At 36.2% G+C, this 14,758-nt stretch overlaps 1 protein-coding gene and 1 long non-coding RNA gene across 5 annotated transcripts in view; one reads left to right on the top strand and one right to left on the bottom strand.

The window, feature by feature from the left end:
- The window catches only part of LOC147843449 (uncharacterized), a 186,625-nt gene that overhangs the window by 111,766 nt on the left and 60,101 nt on the right, over positions 1–14,758 (bottom strand). The gene's annotated exons all lie outside the window — the stretch shown is intronic.
- On the top strand, positions 95–14,366 carry LOC147843452 (serine/threonine-protein kinase pim-3-like). Of its 4 annotated transcripts, XR_015493453.1 has the most exons (12): positions 98–310; positions 931–975; positions 1,106–1,276; positions 1,399–1,481; positions 1,596–1,646; positions 1,723–2,095; positions 2,221–2,400; positions 7,138–7,313; positions 11,330–11,535; positions 11,601–11,745; positions 11,991–12,057; positions 14,097–14,366. XR_015493453.1 is itself a non-coding variant. In XM_087257048.1 (9 exons), the coding sequence occupies exons 1-9, from the start codon at positions 250–252 to the stop codon at positions 2,708–2,710; spliced, it is 1,089 nt and encodes a 362-aa protein (XP_087113174.1). In that variant the 5' UTR covers positions 95–249; the 3' UTR covers positions 2,711–5,247. The 4 variants fall into 4 exon arrangements, 2 of the variants coding, with proteins under 2 accessions (XP_087113174.1, XP_087113175.1); XR_015493452.1 differs by lacking the exons at positions 11,330–11,535; positions 11,601–11,745; positions 11,991–12,057 and having other exon boundaries at positions 95–310; XM_087257048.1 differs by lacking the exons at positions 7,138–7,313; positions 11,330–11,535; positions 11,601–11,745; positions 11,991–12,057; positions 14,097–14,366 and adding exons at positions 2,491–2,586; positions 2,682–5,247 and having other exon boundaries at positions 95–310.

Raw genomic sequence — 14,758 nt, 5'->3', positions numbered from 1 at the left:
TTTAATTTAATATTATTGTTGTTTATTATACAATTTATTTTATTTAAAAATATAATTCATTAATATACCTAAATTGTGCGTTGGCCATACATTTACTACGCAAGGAGTGACGTCAGGGACGTCAGTCACATGACCTTTCGTAATGCCCTGCTTCAGCGTGATTCGGCAATAATATGAAATTTAGCGTAAATAAACTCCTAGAAATGTGTTCCTCAGAAAATAATACAATAATTTTTCTGAAAACAGTTTATGATTCCTGTAGATCTCCCGAATGGAGAACAATTTCATCTTTGTCCACTTCTTCATTATGGTAAGTTACATTTATAGAAGAGCTCGTTTGTTTGGTAATGTTTATTAAAAACTTTATTCTTGAATTTCTGTGTGATTTTCGTTAAAGATTTCTCTGCTGCTAATGTCGGTGGTGACGCTATCAAGTTTTACTGAAAGCTGATAGGCCTATTACAATGATAGTTATTTAATTTTATAACAAGAGCTTTTAATTAATTATTATTAATAATTAAGATTTAGGAAATCGAATAACTGCATGAATTGTATTCATGAAAATAAAAAAATATCTCAGGCACGCAAGGTCACGCCATTATTAGTTGCTATAGCAACGCGTGTTATTGTATGATTTCTGACCGCATATAAAAACAATCAAACCCATCGCAATCTGTTGGTTGAGAGACGAGGCGACTTTGTAGAGCATTTCTGTGCGATTCCTGAGATTTCTGAAGCTGTTGGAGGATTTCTGAGAAAGACTTATTTTAAAGAGCACAATTTCTCTAATCATCTTTATTTTAGTTATTTTTCTGATTATTTTTTTAAACACATTTTTGTTGCTCTTATTTCATTCCTTCTTCTTCTTTTTCTTTACTTTGTTTTACATTTATTTTTTATATTTGTCTGTATTTGTCTGTTTTATTGCAGGTTGGAGGAGATTGTCCATGTCCCACATGGGTGAAGAAAGAGGAGGTGAGTGTTTTTAATCTTTCATTTGTTTGTCATTGTATATCACTGTATGATGCTGTATGGTGTTTGACTAATATGAAAAGGATTACAGAAGTTAACAAAAAAGATTCATTAAAAATGTTTTGATATACAGAAGATACACGGGACTGCACCACTGAGCTTCCTGGTTTTTTGGCTCCTCTGCCTTCACATTTGGCTGATTCTGCATCCACAGACCAGAGGAACAGCAAGAGGAAAAGGCAGAGCAGCAACCAGCAAACACTGTCCACCTCGTCCAGCAGACCAGCCAAACGCTCTCGCAGAGGTCAGCACAGCTCATCTTTTAGATCTTATGGCTCAGTTAGGAAATGATTTGTCATTGTAGAGACCCCAGCATGTTTTCTCTTTCTCTCTTTTCTTCATTTCTTGTGCTCTTCTGTGTTGCAGACTTGTACCAGAAGGGCCCGTTGCTGGGACGAGGTGGATTCGGCTCTGTGTTTGCTGGGATGCGCAGGTCTGATGGACTGCCAGTAAGAGATTTTCTTCCCTCCTTTGTTCAGACATGCTTTAGAAATGTTGCTGTCAGTAAATGTCATGTGTCACAATCAGGCAGGTGTGATTTACTCTGCTTTTCCCGTCTGCAGGTGGCCATCAAGTACGTGTCGAAGGACCGGACCCCCGAGCGACTGAAAGTTGTATGTTTTGATGTGAATCTGTAGTGTTTGCTGTGTTTGATTGAGTTCTGGATATAATGGAGGGTTTGTCCTGCAGGATGGTCAGGGTCGGCTGCCGCTGGAGGTGGCATTGATGACCCGTGTCACATCAGCTCCTGCCTGCCCCAGTGTCCTGCAGCTGCTGGACTGGTTTGACCGTCCCAGGCGCTACATCCTGATCCTGGAGCGACCGGATCCTTGCCAAGATCTCCAGAGCTTCTGTGAGGAGAACGGCTGTCTGGATGAGCGTCTTGCAAAGAAAGTGCTGGTGCAGCTGATTGCCGCCCTAAAACACTGCGAGAGCCGCGGCGTCCTGCACCGGGACGTCAAACCAGAAAACCTCCTGATCTCCACAGAGTCCCAGGACATCAAGCTGCTGGACTTCGGCTGTGGAGATCTGCTGAAGCGCTCGGCCTACAAATACTTTGCAGGTGAGTTTGAGTTACAGAAGGAAACGTTCTGTTGATGTTTGTGAACTTCTGCTGATCCACTAAAGGGAATTTGTCTGTACTGGAGCATGTTGAGCAGATGTTTGTGGTCTTCTTATGTCTCTCAGGCACTCCTGCATACGCTCCTCCTGAGTGGTTTCGTAGACATCGCTACCATGCGACTCCAGCTACAGTCTGGTCAGTAGGAGTGACGCTCTACAACATCCTGTGTGACCGTTTCCCATTCAGAGGCGCACAGAGGGTCACGTCCAGAAGCAGACTGACCTTCCCCAGGAGCTTGTCAACAGGTAAGAGATTCAGACACATTCAGAGATAGCCTGGCGAGCGAGCAGAAGTGTGTTGTTGTGTGTTTCTGAAGACGGTGTTGTGTGTAACAGAGTGCCGTCAGCTGATTCGCTGGTGTCTCAGTGCAGCACCGGCTGATCGACCCAGTTTAGATGACATTGAGAGCCATCCCTGGTTGCACTGCACAGGTGGCCAGTGACATTACACTTATCTAAATCCAGCAGTCATGGCTTGGGTTGCATTGTCAGGTTCAGTGTAGATAAACGCTGTCAATGATTTGTAGAAGGAGAGCAGGAGGGGCAGAGGAACTGAGGAGAACAGATCCTGATCCTGAGCTTCCTCTGCTGCATCTGTGAGCCTCTGTGTGAAGCTGTACGAGCTGAAGACACACACACACACACACACACACACACACACACATCACACACACACACAAGCTAGTCTACAGTTGACAAATGTACAGTTTCTAGACCACTTAGAGAAAAACGGGGGAAGGTGTTAAATAAATCATAAACAATAAAGTTATTTTATACGCAATTACAGCAGTTTTTTTTTGTCTTTACTGGTTTCACTAAAATGTAAATGTTCAAACCAAGGGCAGCACAGTGACTCAGTGGTTAGCACTGTAACTTCACAGCAAGAAGGTCGCTGGTTCGAGTACCAGCAGGGCCAGTTGACATTTCTGTGTGGAGTTTGAATGTTCTCCATGTGTTGGCATGGGTTTCCCCCACAGTTCAATGACATGTGGTTTATGTGAATTGAATAAACTAAATTGGCCATAGTGTGTTTGTGCATGTGAGAGTGTGTGGATGTTTCTCAGTACTGGGTTGAAGCTGGAAGGGCATCTGCTGTGTAAAACATATGCTGAATATTTTGGCGGTTCATTCCCCTGTGGCGACCCCTGATGAATAAAGGGACTAAGCTGAAGGAAAATGAATGAATGAACACAGACACTGGAGGAATTAGGAGACTCTGTTCAGTCAGATATGATCATGCTGTCTGTAGTGTGCTGAACTAACTAGACCAAACCTTTATTTGCAATATTTGATGTCTAAATTTAAAACATAAAAATCTAAACTAGCCGAATTGTTTTACTTAAACACAGATCTGTCGATAATAAACTCAGTAAATGTCCATACACGCATGCTGATATTTAACAAATGTTTTTTTTATTTTGAGTGATCTTCAATTTTAGGTAAAAAAGAAAAGTTTCTATGAGAATTTGAAATGAACAATATTGTGTTTTTGTGGACATTGAACTACAAAATTTTCAACATTGAAGAGTGCTGAATAGTTTTTTGATTTAATCTTCAATTCCAAGTTAGAAAAAATACAAATACTAAACTTCTTACGAGAATTTAAAGTAAACACTACTGTGTTTTTCTTCTTTTGTGCATATCAAATTGCAAATTATCCCAATATAGTGCAATAAATCTCTTTTTAGGACGATCTTCAGTTTCAGGTTAGAATACAATTATAATTTAAAAAATAACTTTATTTAAACAATATGTTTTTTTCATGTGTAGGTCAACGTTTCAACAGCTCAATCATTTTAAAAAGCATGTGCTCAAACTAAAAGAAGTAAAAAAGTGCTTTTGTGGTGCAGGGTCACGTCTCTCCTCAGTAAGTGATCATAGACAACACAAGGGGGCAATGTTCAGCACAGAGAATCACAATTTAACTAAAACGTATAAGACAGCGTGTTTTTCATCATCTCAACAGTTTGTCTAATGAAACACACAATAATTTAACATTTATTTTAACAAATACAGCTCATAGTGTTAATAACATTGTTTACTCTACACTTTGTACCGTGATCATGATGATTGTTTCCTTCAGTAATAAGCACTTTTCATATTTGCTTATTTATTTAGCTGTCTTTATCTTATAGCACTCTGTCTTGCTTTCTATATTTTTATCTTAACACAATCTCTACATTTTAAAAGATTTGTTTGCTTAAAATGAGTTCACAACTAAAATTAATGAACAAACTATTTGTTTTCTGAAACTAAATTTTCTTCTGATTTGACTGCTGGACTGATCCATGATTGGGGGTGGGGGGACACAATTGCACACATGCTATTTAAGGTAAAATGTATTTGTTAAAGCCTTATCCTACAAAATATGACAGGAAATTACATTATTAGTATTTATTGTGGGCCTCCAGACTTTCTTGGGGCCCTAAGCGGATAATATAACTTTTCATTAATAAAAATACCAAGTTTTGGCATTAAAGGTGTGTTTAACTTACTCATTAGGCAGCAACAAACATTTAATTCATATTGTAAGTTCTCTGAACTTAACATTTAAATTTCTTTAAATGATTCACCATGTCATTTAAAATGATTGGTTGTGCTTGAGATTCTGCCTTGACAACCGTGCTGATTGATCAATATATGTTATATGACACAAGGTGGTCATTTTGCTTGTGATGCTGAATTCTCCTGAAGCGCAGCAAGACAGAGGCACTACCTGAACCCATCTGACGAAAGAGAAAAGTAGTTCAGTGTAGATAAACGCTGTCAATGATTTGTAGAAGGAGAACAGGAGGGGCAGAGGAACTGAGGAGAACAGATCCTGATCCTGAGCTTCCTCTGCTGCATCTGTAAGGCTCTGTGTGAAGCTGTACGAGCTGAAGACACACACACACACACACACATGCACACACACCAGCTCAGAGTGTAAACTAGTATGTGTTTTTAAAATGAGAATATGCAATGAAACAAATATATAATATAAATGAGTAAAACAAGCCAAGAGTAATCTAAATGTTTTTCATAATTAAAAATGGTTGTTTATATTCTGTCCAAGAATTCTGTCCTTTTCAAAGAAAATGAACAATAAAATTGAATAAAAAGTAAAAAAAAAAAAAAGTCTTTACTGTTTTCAATAAAAAATAAATCTTAAACTTTTTTCTTCTCCAGTAAACAAAATGTTTAAAGTCTGCATGAACTTGAAGTTGCGACTTTTTTTTGTATAGTGACGCAGTTCTTAGAGAAACTGAATATTAAATGACAGCGAGCTGATTGGATGTAGTAAAGTAGGCATTTCATTTAGTAAGATTGGGAAAAGTGTTTGGCCAAAGATATTACAACCTAACAGACACATCCTGCTCACCATTTCTGCTTAGTGTCAAAACTGACAGTTGGAGCAGCGTGGTTAAATATGTTAGTCATGCCCAATTCCTAAGATGTACGTAATCTGACAATTTAACAGAAAAACAAACAGGAAGTGCATTTTTGTATTTCAATTAAGATTATAAGGGCAAACAAGTTTTGTTTTTTAATGACATGCACAGATAAATAGTTCACCACAACACTAGCAATGTGAGCTAACAAAATCATACGGTTAATTTTGTCATAAGTTAACGGGGACTTTAAAATTAACAGAGACTCACTCACTATCAGTATGATCCTTTAAGAGAAATGGAAACACAGATCAAATTATTTATTGATATAATACATGCTTTATACAGCAAATAAGTGTTGCTAGAATACAAGCACAAGATGCTAAACTACATGCTTAGCACTTTCCCATAGAAAACCATTCTAAAGTAAACACTAAACATTCAGTTACAATATCTTACTCCAAATGTTTACAATTTGTTACTTTGATCAGTTCATGACAAGGGTTACAAAGCATGTTTACAAACATCTGCTTTATAATAAACTACAGTAAGGGCTAACAGAGTACAGTTAATAAATAATCATGTTGCATTTCAGTAACACACTGATAATAAATATACATATGTGTTTCCATGACATAAATGACCAGGTATTATTTCTGCTATAAATATGGCAATAAATAAATGCAGTGGGGCTGGATGGTATCATGTATATATCATTACCGTGGAATCAAATGTGTACTGAAAAAGAGTTTTCTATTCTGTTTATATTTCGAAATGTAGGTGTAGTTAGCTCACGTCTAGCATGCGTAAGGCTGAGAAAGACTTTCTGGCAGTGTTGTCAATTGCTTTATATTTGTGCTGCTCGATATTGGAAAAATCTGACATTGCATTTTTTTTTTTTGTTTTGCTGCGATATACATTGCGATAGGAATATAATTTCACCAGATGATTTGAATAGCTATATTTGGAAAGCTTTTATTAATTTAGATCGACTTGGATGAAAAAGACTTTTTCTATGCAGTTCATCTGCATAAATTATAACAAATTACAAGCAATAATAAATAAATAAATAAACAGTGCTTTATGCTTTTCTGGGGAGTGGAACAGTATTCAAGTACAGAAACGAAACAATCAAATGTAAAATAACATGGTCATCATTGGATAAATAATGTCAAATTTTGATAATATCTTTATCTTTTAATCATTATTAAAATTAATCCTGCATTGTGACTATTGCAAATACACACATTGCGATATCGATGCTCAAACAATATATTGTTCACCACTACTTTATATTTTCAACAAAAAGGATCACAAAGTTTATTCATACAAATATTTATACAAGAAATGTAATATTTGTATTTTAAAGGGGAAAACAACTGTTTATTTCCTTAAAGTGTTTACATGTTTGTAATTTCATTTTTGAGTTATTTACTTGGGATATATTTTATATTTGTGATTAGATGTTACTTGAGAAATGTTTATAATGATATTAATAAGGCTTGACCATAAAACTGTGAAATGTGAGATACAGTGGAATTTGTTGTTCATCTGAAGTCATGTTTTATTTACAAAATACACCAGAGATGTTAATGTCTGTTAACTTTACCAGGTAATGATCATCATTTTTGTCATGAAGACTCCTGCTCCGCACCAGAGCCAATGCCTTCCACTGATTGACCAATGGTTCCTGTTCCTGGTTTACCTGTCGCTGGTCAGAAAGAGCAGGATCTGAGGGATTGTCTCAACATCCATCAGTCCACTCTCAGCGGGATTAGAAACACTTGGGTCAGTTTATTTATTTAACTTTCTTGGCGCAGTTGGAATTTGGATGTCTCCTAAGGACATTAAAGCCACGATGACAAGTGTGTGTTCGGCAAGAAGACTTACACCTAGTTATCATTAGCTGTGTTTCCATCCAAAGAGATTTATCCACAAAACTGGAATATTGCAAAAGACATTTATGAATAAAGCACTGTTTCCATCTAAGAGAACAAAACTGGTCACTTCCTGATAAACCGGCACCAAATATAAAAAAGAAAAAGGGAATTTGCTGTGGTAGGAGAAAACACTGTGGTCCTTTCTCTTATATAATAAATGACTTGCGCCTGGAGATAATAATACTGAACCAGTCTAAGGATGAACTTTGGCTGAATGATTTTAGAATGGCCAAAACAACATGTCAGATGCTCTACATTGTGGTCGGTCCACTTGTTTGTCTAATGCTGTACCATCACTCCTAGTTATCACATAATCTGTTAAAACAAAATCACATGACTTTCTTTGATGCGCATGTTGGAATTTATTTCAGTAAATGTCTTTCCATCATAGTTGGATGATTCAATTCAGCCTTTTTATTCTATGTTTGACGTAATCTCAACTGAAACATGGAGAGAGGGTGGGAAAGATTAGACAAAAAAAAAACAATCAGCCAATATTGTATTTATATCAATATCACATATCACAGCTCTGCCAGTGAGAGTGGTTGAGCTCAAGCGCATCAAATGAAAAGCAAATAGGAAGCGTCTTGAAAATGGCGGGTTATGTCAGATACTAGAGAGCATTTGAATGATCAAGATTTGATGAGAAACTGAAGTATGAGGTGATGGGGAAAAAATCATTGATCCATTTAGACGAAAGTGAGAAACTGCAAGCTTTGGATGCTTATATCAGTTTTATATCTTCAAAAGACAAATTCTGTCACTCGCTGACATGTAAAAAAAATATTTTAATTTCACATTATCTTCAAAGCAACAGTCACCAAAATGACACAATTAGGATCAAAGCCTAAGGGCCCTATCACACACTCAGCGCAATAAGGTGCAAGGTGTGTATGGCGTGATTAGTTGCTATTTTCAGATCAGCACAACTGAAATTTTCATGCTTTGCACCACGTTGTTTAAATAGCAAATCCATTTGTGCCACTTTGTGGACTCATGGGTGTTCTGGTCTAAAAATGTGGTGTGTTAAGGCGTATTGTTGGCGCATTGCTATTTTGAGGAACTGAAATAGGCCACGCTATTGACCAGATGAATGCTGGTTTAAAGTCCTGTGCAGAGCGTTAGCTAAAGTTAAAGAGTAAAAGTAAAGCAAAGAGAAATTAAAGAGGCCGACTGGAGGAGGCTCAGTCTTCATCCTCGAACAGATGATTTGTCTAACTGTTTTCTCACAAGTGAAGTGTTTAGTTTTTCCACTTACAAAGTCCACCATGTATATAGAAAATGAGCCATGGTGCAACACAGCTGACTCTTACTATACGTTCACACCGAAAGCGTCAAGAGCGTCAAAGGTCGCTTTGGGCACCCTGGTGACAACGCTGTCTGCCTTCACCTTTGGCGGCAAGAGCGTCAAAATTCGCTACATTGATCTTGTATTTAAAGGGGCCGTTGCAGCATATCAGTCACATTCCCACATAAAACATGCTTTCAAGCGTGAAAATGTTGCACACTTTTTATCAAATTTATTTAACAATGGAAGATCAAGTTGCATGTGGTGTGGCTTTGCTGCACTTAATTATCTAATGTGTCCATATGTCTGAAATATTCTGAAGCAGCAATACTGTTTTGTGCTGAGATTCCCGCTTTTTTAAGGAAAAATATATATAACATTAATTCACATGAGTAACTCACCAGTAACTTTTTAATGTTCCTGTGAGAAAACATTGCAAATAATTGGAAATCCAGTGACCGCAATAATCAAACCTGTGGAAACAACTGTGGTCAGAACCAAAGTTCACTGTGACTGTGTTCTCTGGACTGCTCTCGTGCGGCAGACTTCTACATTCTGATTGCTTGCTGCCGAACCACATCATAGCTTATTACCAAAAAGTTAACTTGATTTCAACTCTCTTCGACGCCCACACCGGTGAAGGCGCGCTGCACTACTCCTCACTGCCGACTTTCATTGAAAATGAATGAATTCCGGCTACTTTGGCGCTGTCGCCGCTTTCGGTGTGAACATACGGCTAAAGATGAGACTCTGATTGGTTTAATGCACATTTTGCTGAAAACACACCCATAACTCATGAAAAGAATAAGCACAACCCTGTCGGACCATGCGCCAGAGCACAGAACATATTTTCCTGTCCTTACAATAGCAAAATTGGATTCGGACATGGTCTTAATGCTTTTGTTCCATGCACTTTAGACTTTATGCTTAGATTGATAAAATAGAGACCTTTAAGGGGCAGTTTCAAAGAGTTATAAAATAATTTTGTATGGTATTTTGAGCTGAAACGTCACATACACACCCCAGGATCATCGGAGACTTATTTTAGATCTTGTAAAAAGGGGCATAATACTGTAGGTCCCGTAACATTGTTATTTCAGACTGGGTCTCTGCTTCATCAGTGTCTGGGTGATTGCCTGTCATTGTGGACCAGTAGTTGACATGTCTAAACACTACTTTATTTCCAATACGAGGCACAGAGAGACAACTCATTTGTATTTAAGGCACATACACAGAAACAACACTTTTTAATCTGACAAAACAACTGACATTTTCAACAGTTTAAAACAAAAACAATGTATATAAATAAAGATATGTAGAGTATTTAAAGCTGAAATTTCACAGACACATTCTGGGGACACCAAAAATAAAATAAGTGAATAATAGGTGCCCTTTAAATGATTAGTTCTCTTCCAGAATAAAACGTTACAGATAATGTACTCACCTCCTGACAGTGTGCCACTGCAATAGACACATTTCATGGTTATTAAGTTTGATGAGTCGTCAATAAATGATGATCAATTAAGGGAATTTATAATATCAGGCATCACATACAGCATTACTCATATTGAGCAGTTCTATCACTTTAAACACTGGGTTGGTAATGTGCAATGCTTTAAACTGTGCAGTTTTATTCTGAAACAGGAAGACAATGGCCAATTTCAGCATCTTGAATGGGGTGGGACATATCAAATACCAGAAGAGCATTTGATTGGTCAGCAGATGTGATGAGCATCTGAAGTTTGAGGTGTCATCAAATTATTTCTTGTTTCATTTTGCAGGAAATGGCAAATCCTAAAAAATATTTACATTTTTTTAAGAAAATGACCAATCATCATGCTAGGCAGGCGAGGCAGTGGCGCAGTAGGTAGTGCTGTCGCCTCACTGCAAGAAGGTCGCTGGTTCGAACCTCGGCTCAGTTGGGGTTTCTGTGTGGAGTTTGCATGTTCTCCCTGCCTTTGTGTGGGTTTCCTCCGGGTGCTCCAGTTTCCCCTACAGTCCAAAGACATGCGGTACAGGTGAATTGGGTAGGCTAAATTGTCCGTAGTGTGTGTGTGAATGTGTGTGTGGATGTTTCCCAGAGATGGGTTGCTGCTGGAAGGGCATCCGCTGCGTAAAAACTTGGCACTGTACTAAAATGTTGTGTGTTGTAAATGTATCTGATCAGGGGACATAACAGATACAACTATAGTGACTGTGATGATGAAAATTTATTTGGAAAAAAGAGACTGGAAAAGAAAGGCAGAATGGAGGATCTTTCAGAAATTGATGCAGCACCGCAAGTACCATCACCACCAATGACTATGGCAGAATCCTTAAGAACACCATCAAGATGCACAGTTACTTTACGTTCCAGTACCCCTAGGAACATTTACAGTCCTTGTTCCAGTGCAGTTGGAGATCAAGACAGAACTTATTGCAACTCGTCATGTCTTTGTAAGAATTCAAAACATCAGTAAATTTGTAAAGGCTTAATGCAGCTAGAAAGTAAAGATTAACTAGAGAACAACAGCAGTATCTATCCCACTGTTGAGATATATGAGATGTTATACTAATTCATTATTTGTGTTTTTTAGCATTACTGACTGAACTTATAAAATCACAAGAGGTCATAAAGCAGCAACTGGACCTGATTCTCAAAAATCAGCAAAAACAAAGCAGTACTCTGCAGCGGGATGAAACTCCAGATGCAAGCACATTTGACCTTCCTTTGTCCAATTTATTTGATTTAGAAAAGCTTGAACATCAACTAAAGGAGCAGCCCGAACAAAGGAAGAAAGTGGTAAGTTCAAGCTCTTTTGTATTTCATAGATTTTTTTTTTTTTTAATTTATTTTTTGTTTGTTAGTTTATTTTACTTATTGGTAGGTTTTCCACTAAAGAAGCAGTGTGGCGTATCCTAGGAAAGCTTTCCTTGGCTAAACAAATGAACTGGAGTGGGGCAAACCAAAAAGTGGCTTTTCGTGCACTCACCCTAAGGACTGTCGTAGTCAGTAAGTTGATTTGAAATATACATTTCAATACATTTAGAGGCTGTTATTCATCTGTGCCAAAATACCTTTTATGCAGAATGTGTATTTAAATCATTAACCAGAGGAACAAAGAATCTTTATATAATGTGATTTTAAGTCCCATTTAGGTTGTACTTATGTGAGAGCAAGCATGAATCTGTTTTTTTTTTTTCGATTAACATTTGTACTTGTTCACAACAAATCATCTGTTTATCTTTTAATCACAGATGCAGTGAGGACAAATGTCCATACCAACAGCGCCACTGATGAAGAGGTGGAGAAATACATCACAAGGTGGCTACAACTTGCTCCTGATAGGGTTGATGGAAGGAAGGAAAGAGAGCAGCTAATGTGTCAAATGTCTAAATCACTTTATTTTTTAAAATTATTTTATTTTATAACAACATTTTAAGTGTATTAAGATGTTCCCTGATACTTGGGCAATTTGTTTCTTTCACTTTCTCTATATATATATATAGAGAAAGTATATTCATGCTATATTCATATATATTAGCTATATATATTCATGCTATTTCTTTATATATACAAACATATATATATATGTGTGTGTGTGTGTGTGTGTGTGTGTGTGTGTGTGTGTGTGTGTGTGTGTGTATATATATATATATATATATATATATATGTGTGTGTGTGTGTATATATATATATATATATATGCTATTTCTTAAACTGGTTTCTGTTCAGGTTTCTATAAAAAAATAGCTGTTTTAAGATGTCTTGTGCAATTTCATAGATTTTTACATGGGTATTTTAAGTTGTTTCCTTTTTTTAATTTTGTGCAGTTTCAAAGCTTTTTTTTACAGTCTATTTGGAAACTTTTGTGTTTGTGCAATTTCAGAATTTTTTAAAAATCTTCCTGTTTACTTAAATTTGTTTATAATGTGTCATTATTCTGCAGCTTCATTGTTATTGCTTTATTGAAATTTTTAATTCTTGAGCAGTACAACATGTATTCAATTTTATTATTATTTGTTTAATACTTGTTTAATCAATAAATGTTTTTTGTTATTTATTGTGTCCTTTGTTTGATTATTTGCAATGTAGGACATGTATGCTGTTTGCAATTTATTCAAAGGTTAAACGCTTATTTACTGTTATATCAACACAAATGGTCTATAAGTTGTGACTATATTGTTCTCTGGTGACTTAAACTGTATTTACACACACACACACACATAAATAAATATAAATTAGAGACACAGCTTAGATACCGATTGAGGGACGTAAACAACAACAATGGTTCTCATTCTTTCCTGGATTACATTTTTAATTAGCTCCCAGGAATCCAAAAAGGTCCACATATTGATTTTATAATGGAAGTCGTTTTAACATTAAGATATGATTAAATTGCCATTGCTTATATACTCAAAAGATGGCGTTACAGGGACCCAAATCCTAACAGAATTATTATCTACAGTGCTTCACGGAAATCATGCACTGCACGTTTAATCAGGGTAATTGCATTTGGTGGCGCGGTGGCGTTGCTGTGGTTACTATAATCAGTGACGTTCTAAAAAAGAATGTGTTCGAAAAGCCGTCGATGACGTTGAGAAAGTGTGAGCTGCATTAAGTGTCTGACCATCGCTGACATTAGCGGTATGTAAAGATCTTTCTAAAAGTATCATTTTAAGTTGTTATATTTGGTTGTTTCTACGTGCTTTTGGTGACGGACAAAGATTTTACTATTTCTCTGTCTAGTTCTGTGGATTGTACTGAATGTTGGTTGGAATGTGAGATTGCCTTCTTAACTTATTTTGGCGACTTGTCAATTTTAGGCATTTGAATATATCTATTTTTCTAGTTTGTGTATTATGTTGTCTTCTTTAACAGCTTATTCATTATCGTAGAATGATTTTTGTTATGTTGTCAAGTTGGTAAACCGATAGATAAAACATTTTTGTTTGTTTATATGCTTCATTTGTATATTGCTATTTAAAATTTGCAGATTGTTATTTGTTATATCATCAGATTAATTGATCTGTTATAATGTATTTGTATGCTGTCAGCTTTAACACATATTCCATATTACTGCTGTATTTATTTACTGTTTTATTTATTTGTAATTTATGTCGTCGGCCTGTTCAACATTTGTAGCTTTTGATTGTTATTTCTTTTATTTACAGCTTTACTAATTATTGTAACACATTTATTTATTATAAGTTCATAGATTGTCATCTAGTAGAGTATTTACTTATAGCTGCGAAATATTAGTTAGAACAGAATCAGACTGGAGACAATGGTAGATGAAACCTTCAAAGAATGGTGTTAAGTTTAATTAAGGACTTGACATCTTTTTTAATTGTATTTTGCAGATCAGAAGGGACCACATGGAGAAAAAAAAGGAAAATTACACACCACAGCAACGACTGGAAATGGAAAAACAGATGGACGGCTGCATCGATGGAAGTCCTTCCAGGATGAAAGGGGTGTTGTTAAGTATAGATAAGTGGTTCTCAAACCTTTTCACTTTAGAAAGAATTTGTCTCTCGAAGTACGACCTATGCCTATATAAAATGTGTTTAAATTAAGTTAATTAAAATCATTACCATTCGTAAAAAATAAAAAAATAAATAAATGCTGTACTTAAAGGTAAAGTATTAGCATATAGGAGCTTATATTCATCAAAACCTGGAAATGTAGCTCGGGCCTCATAAATTTATGTCATCTTATTCATATCATATACAAACCAAATTGCATGTACATATGATATATTTGAATGGGGGAGACCAGGGATAGTTGTGCTTCTATTATATTTCTCTACAGATCTTTAAGATCTTACTTTACAAGTGTCTGCTATTAAATTGCATATAAGTTAATTTTCAGCGCATACAGAAATCGTGAATCCTTTTTAGTTTCAAACAGGAGGAGTGAAATGTACAATTCAGCCCACAGTTTGGGTTAGTTGGGTAATTTAACATTATAAAATAAGAATTAAGACCTAAAAAATGGATTTGAAAGCTTTTTATTCAGCATT

The sequence above is a fragment of the Danio rerio genome, chromosome 6 (assembly GCF_052040795.2).
Source record: "Danio rerio strain M-AB ecotype USA chromosome 6, GRCz13ab, whole genome shotgun sequence".
Classification (NCBI taxonomy): domain Eukaryota; kingdom Metazoa; phylum Chordata; class Actinopteri; order Cypriniformes; family Danionidae; genus Danio; species Danio rerio.
The sequence above is the reverse complement of the archived record's forward strand: the minus strand, read 5'-3'. Positions and strand labels throughout refer to the sequence as shown.